A 6,698-nucleotide genomic window follows, 5' to 3' on the forward strand; every position below is an offset into this window, starting at 1 on the left:
TTGGGCCCACTAGCAGTTTAAACTGCCCTGGTTGTAAGGCGTAAAAAGCCAGTCCTCCTACTGGACATGGACCTTGGCCATGAAAACAGAAACCACTAGAGCTGGAAAAGAATGGTGAAAGAATAAATTCAGCAGATGTTAGTAGACATCAACTCACAGTGGAGTGAAAGTTCTTCCCAGCCACCCACTCTCCTCCAGCTGCGTGTCAATCCCACTCCCACCTGACCCCATATGATCTTATACCGACATAAAAACTGCTCTGCCTGTTCACCAAAAACCTTCAAACTTTCGCTCAAAGCAGGTGCTCCCTGTGTCGTTTTACCAAACAGCTCTGTTTTTCATTTGTATATTTTTAGCGCGAATTAATTCCAATGCAAAAGCAAGACACGCGCCAGACACCGAGAGACCCTGGAACTGCCAGCAGCACTGTCCTCACCATCTGACGGCTCACAACAAACTCACCTTGGTTAGACAGATCTGTAACGACGCTCATTTTATCCAGCTCTTGTGCAGCCATACCGACAAAATCCTGAACCAAAGTCCACCAGGAAGTGCTTCAATGCGACACACCTGGAAGGTGGATTCTCTCGCGTGCACGCACACAGGCTGCAGTACAGTCTCACTGAGGACGTCCAGAGACCCGAGCTGACATTTGAAAATTCTATTTTTAAAAGAAAAATATGATCATACCACAGTAGTTAAATGGTAATGTATGGTAGTACATGGGACAGTAATAATCGGCCATTAAAACTGTATTTGTGCACATGCTTTGTAAAGCTTACACTGTAACTTTGTTTTGTTCCCACTGACCTGCCACATGCTTCTAATGTTTCTATAAGTTCACAAAGCAAAGGATAGAATCTGTGGAATGAGGTAAATATGTCTTGTGGATAATCAATTCTATAAAATAATATAAAACAGCCAATTCCATTGGACACATCCAGCAGACTGTATGTTGTGACTAAGCTTTGGGTGACCTGTTTTGAGAACTATCTTTAGTTGTCAGAATGACTCAGGTGGTCATGTTTGTACCAGGCTAAACAAAGGAGCTTAATGAAGACCCTGAGATGTGACTGAAAGTTCTGAAAAGCTAGTTAAGTGGGGATTTGAACGTTTTTGTTCATTGAACATTGTTTGTCTGCAGAGCTGTACTCAGGTCCTATTTATATTAAGGTGGATTCTGTTTCTTAAAAAAACTGGACATGCATTCATTGCTACCTCACAAAACTGTAATCTTGTCAGGGTGTAAAAACCTAAGCTAAAGCTGTTAGTTCTTTAGAGATGGCAGCTCTTGAAGGCACCAATGACATGAGATGAAATGTATTTAACAAAATGTAAAAGTTGCGCTGTAACAACTGACAGCACCTTTTCTGAAATTTTGATATGAAATGACAACTAAACACTCTCTGAATCTGTCATAGAAAGCTTGATTGAATATTTGAGTTGACCAAATCGACCTCATGAAGAATATCTGTGTTGCTGATGTATGTGATGAATGAAGTGCAGAGATGACTCAACAGCATAATCATAATTTAATTTATTCATGGACACAAACTCACAAAACCATTATTGTTGCACAACAAAGAATTCATTTTTGCAGACACATGGGAATGTTTAATATACTCTTACATACTCATCTTTCGCAACACAAATCAAACAGCAAAACACAAATAACGATAACATCCACTGTATACTTTTCAGAATCAGTGGAGGAAGCAAGAGGGCCCAAAAGAGGGAGGAAAGAGTCTGGTGTAACATACAGTAAACATCTGGCCCAAGTTTGCCTGTTTACTTTCTTCAGCATGGAAATCTGACCAATAGCCAAATAAACCACTGACATGAAAAAATATAGCAGTTGCGTATTATTAACAAATACAGAGGGAGTGGACAAAATAAGATAAACACTCGACCCTCAGGTGACATTTATGATGTTCAAGCTCTGAGTTTGTGTTCAGCAAATATTCACTGTAAGCCTGCCTTTTAGTTTAGAAAATGACAATCAAGTTGAATTAACATTACTGACTGTCTTAATAAAAACCTGGCTGCAGGGGGGCTGTATTTCAGGGTATTTGGTATTTTGACAACCACCCTATATCTCCCACTCTTTAGTGGGAAGATTGATATTACATAGCATTTTTTTTTTAAATGAAAAGGAAGATCCAGCAGTAACACACCCCAATAAATAAGGACTCTATCATTTCAAGGATATGTTCACATTTTTGCAATCAAGGGTAGACATTACAACCACCGACACTTTCCATATACACCGTCTGGACACATCTACGCTACAGTACATCTACAGAAGGGGAGATTATTGCCCTGTGGTCATTCAGGGTAGGGAAGTGGGGGTGGTGTTGGAGAAGAAGATGAACTGGAGGTAGTAAGAAGAGTAGAGAAAGAAGAGGTGAGGTTTGGGATGGGTCTCCAGGCCCCTTCAAGTGCAGGGCTGGAGGATGAGATGAAAGAAAGGAATAAAAGAGAAAGAAGGATGGTGGGTAGAAAGGTGAGTTGGGCTAGAACCAGAGCATCCCTCAGCGTGCCTCAGTGACGGGCGGCAGACTCCCTGGGGTAAAACTCAGCCAGGGTGCTCTGAGGAATCCTCTTGAGCATCTCCTTGGGGAAGATTCGCAGCAGCTGCCAGCCGATGTCCAGGGTTTCATACACTGTCCTGTTGTCGTACGGGCCTGATGGAGACAGTGGGGCCACAATGCTGGTTAGCATCCACACATATTATCGACTGTGGCTGTCACACATTCTTTACTGTACATCAAATCAAGCAAAGATGTTCCTGAAAATGGGCCGTATGGAAAGGGATAAAATACTTCTTTCCCAGTTCCCATCCTGGATCGCTGTTAAGGGTGCTTACTATTCTCCTGTGGAATCCATCAGTGTTCAAGAGGAAATACAGCTCTGTATGCACAGCATTTACCAAGAAGATTAAACCATTTGTTCCGTCACTTTCAAGAAACTAGAGCGAGAAACAAATGGTCAGGTATGGTTCAGTAACTAAGAAGGACGCTACACAGATCGATATTGTTCAGGGACAAACTTAAACTCAAGGTCATCTAGACTAGCAGGAAAACTGAGTGACACAGGATTTCACAGTCCTGAAGTCACAGTCAGAGACCAGATAGACAGGAGACAGCTACTGCCACACACCTTTCCCCATTCCCACTTCTGAATTTCCTTTATAATCACCTTAGAATAAAGATTTTGTATGTGGTGTCATTTATTCATTTCCACCACACTGAACTGAATACAGTATATGTATATATGTGACTAACCCTAAATTAAATTTCTCCTGCTTGAACACTTCCTAAATAAAACAGGTGAACTCTGGCACAAGGTTCTCTGTGGTGAACTCACAGGAGAGCTGGCAGTGTGCAAACACTTTAGGTATTGTATATAGGTATCCAATTACAATCCCTTAGAGCTGCAACTAACAATATTTTCATTCTCAATCAATCTGTTGCTATTTTTACAATGAACTACTTAGACTATAAAATGTTCGAAAAATAGCGAAATATGTCCATCATAACTTCCTGGAGCCCAAGGTGATGTCTTCAAATTGCATGCTTTGTCTGACAGCCCAAAACCCTAAGATATTCAGTTTACACGAGTGTAAAGAGAAAAGCACCAAATTGACATTTGAGGAGCATTTGAGGAGCTTATTCAGTTCATTCATGGAACAATGAACTGCCCATATTAGCTGTGGTTGCCAGCTCCTGCCTGCACCCTCACGGTTATAAATGATGTGGACAGGATTAGCTCTGAAACTAACACATGGAATCTTCTTACCCTGAGCAATGAAATTCTTCTCAAACTTCTGTAGGAACTCAAGGTAGAGCAGATCATCAGAGGTGAGGGCTTCTTCTCCAACCACAGCCTTCATAGCCTGGACGTCTTTACCAATGGCATAACAGGCATACTAGATAAGGAGACACACTGTTCATCAGAAACATTATGGCCAGCATACAGGACACATGTTTGGGTACAAGAGGTAAGATTTGTTACCAGCTGGTTAGAAACATCAGCATGGTCCTTCCTGGTCATCCCCTCACCGATGGCTGACTTCATCAGACGGGACAGTGAGGGCAACACATTGATGGGTGGGTAGATCTGAAAAACAAGTATGAAATTCACTGAATTATTACATGTTTTGTTAATGAAATGAGTTTAGGCCCTGGAAAAGATTAGTTTAACTTAAATTTGTACTACGGTTGATCCTCTCTATTTTCATATCGTCTGATCATGGCTACTTGAGATCACCTATTGGCGATCTGATTGCCAGTGGGCAGTGTTACGTTGTAGCTTCTCAGTGAAATGCTAGCATGGAAGAAACAGGCTTATTAGCTTTAAGAGAGAAACCACCAGAAACATCTGGAAATGCACAGTACGGTGTTTCCCACATAATTACCATGTAACTGGCGCAGCAGGGAGAAGGAGGGTGCAATCAATAGCGGCTATGTACAGCGTGTCAACCTTGACAACCCGTCTGTATTATAAAGTTAACATATCAGTCTCCAAAATTGACAGCGTTGTGTTAAGAAAATAGATACACTAACTTCTCAGCGTTAACTTCAATGCATTCGTTTTTCTATAAACACACGGCTCTGTTTCAATGTGTTTGTGAGGGGGGGGGGGGAACGAACGACCAAGCAGAGGGGCTGAGTGAATCTATGTGCTGTGCGCAGCTCCGCGATGAATGATGATTTTCCTCATATTAAATAGTATGTGGCGTTCAGCATTATATTGTGGTGTTGCCACAAATAAATCAATGAACAGGAAACACTGCAGTGTGGTGCAGGTTGTAGAGACTGTTTTTATGTCATCTTAGTTCCGTTAGTGAGTTAGTTAAAATTGCCTTAATATCGGTGCATGAAAAACCAATCGCTGATCATCTCTTCAATCGTCGTTGGGGATCCAATCGCCAGTCGGATCAACCCTAATTCATACAATACAGATTGTTTTTGTTTCTCTCCCTGCTGTCTCAGTGTGACAGTGGGCTGGGACAGATCTGTCTACTTGGCAGGCTGGCATAGTGCAGAATGTAGTGTGGTAACAGATCTCACACTGAACATAGTTTTTGGCTTGTTCAAAATTAAATAATAGGCACTCACAACCAATTCAGACTGACTGTGTCTGAAAGGGAGCTTCATACAGTTCGGTACAGCACTTATCTGCACTGTCCATTGTGGGTATGAATGTCCATAAATTCTCTTAGAAATCCTAAAAACTTGCCTGAGGATCATCATGTTTTTGTTCAGTATAATCAAATGACAGACATCTGTACATTTATTGGTACACTGCTAACAGCTGATTCAACATTCTGTAAACAAATATAGGCTAAAAAACAGGTCTAAAGTTGTAGCCCACAGCTAACTAACTGTCTCCATGGCAACATTATCCTACCTGTTTACTGTAGTTCCAAATGATTGTCTGATTATTATTATTGCATTAATATATCCAAAACTGAAGTAAGAAAAAGAATTATAGTAGTGCCAAATACAGATATATTAACTTTTGTGACATTCGTAAGCTTAGAATGTATCAACACTTGACATTCCACTACCTATTCATATACAGGTACAGTAACTCACAAAAGTGAGTACACCCCTCACATGTTTGTAAATATTTGATTCGATCAAATTTTTATTTCAATCGATTATTTGATTGATCTTTTCATGTGACAACACTGAAGAAATGAGAAGAACTTTGCTACAATGTAAAGTAGTGAGTGGACAGCTTGTGTAACACTTCACACAGCTATTAATGTCTAAACCGCTGGCAACACTGCCTCAACCCTCTTGGGCATGGAGTTCACCAGAGCTTCACAGGTTACCACTGGAGTCCTCTTCCACTCCTCCATTGCGACATCACGGAGCTGGTCCTTGCTGGACCTTGCACTCCTCCACATTCCATTTGAGGATGCCCCACAGATGCTCAGTAGGGTTCAGGTCTGGAGACATGCTTGGCCAGTCCATCACCTTTACCCTCATCTTCTTTAGCGAGGCAGTGGTCGTCTTGGAGGTGTGTTTATCATGTTGGAATACTGCCCTGTGGCCCAGTCTCCGAAGGGAGAGGATCTTGCTCTGCTTCAGTATGTCACAGTACATGTTGGCATTCATGGTCCCTCAATGAACTGTAGCTCCCCAGTGCTGGCAGCACTCATGCAGCCCCAGACCAGGACACTCCCACCACCATGCCTGACTGTAGGCAAGACACACTTGTTTTTGTACTCCTCACCTGGTTGCTGCCACACACACTTTACACCATCTGAACCAAATAAGTTTATCTCGGTCTCATCAGACCACAGGACATGGTTCCAGTAATCCATGTCCTCAGTCTGCTTGTCTTCAGCAAACTGTTTGCAGGCTTTCTTCTGCATCATCTTTAGAAGAGGCTTCCTTCTGGGACGACAGCCATGCAGACCAGTTTCATGCAGTGTGCGTAGTATGGTCTGAGCACTGACAGGCTGACCCCCCACCCCTTCAACCTCTGCAGCAATGCTGGCAGCACTCATAGGTCTAATTCCCAAAGACAACCTCTGGATATGACGCTGAGCACGTGCACTCAGCTTCTTTGGTTGAGCATGGCGAGGCCTGTTCTGATTGGAACCTGTCCTGTTGAATCGCTGTATGGTCTTGGCCACCGTGCTGCAGCTTAGTTTCAGGGTCTGGCAATCTTCTTATAGCCTC

General features: G+C 42.4%; 1 protein-coding gene across 1 annotated transcript; it reads right to left on the bottom strand.

The window, feature by feature from the left end:
• Positions 1–1,519: 1,519 nt before the first annotated feature.
• LOC119917472 (V-type proton ATPase subunit B-like) lies at positions 1,520–4,175 on the bottom strand. The gene is made up of 3 exons (XM_038737818.1): positions 4,015–4,175; positions 3,799–3,928; positions 1,520–2,684 (listed from the first exon to the last, which is right to left on the bottom strand). Exons 1-3 carry the CDS (start codon positions 4,075–4,077, stop codon positions 2,542–2,544), a joined length of 336 nt encoding a protein of 111 aa, XP_038593746.1. The 5' UTR covers positions 4,078–4,175; the 3' UTR covers positions 1,520–2,541.
• Between the last annotated feature and the right edge of the window lie 2,523 nt (positions 4,176–6,698).

The sequence above is a fragment of the Micropterus salmoides genome, unplaced genomic scaffold (genome assembly GCF_014851395.1).
Source record: "Micropterus salmoides isolate LMB-PRFRI ecotype aquatic unplaced genomic scaffold, ASM1485139v1 Ms_hic_scaffold_22, whole genome shotgun sequence".
Classification (NCBI taxonomy): Eukaryota; Metazoa; Chordata; class Actinopteri; order Centrarchiformes; family Centrarchidae; genus Micropterus; species Micropterus salmoides.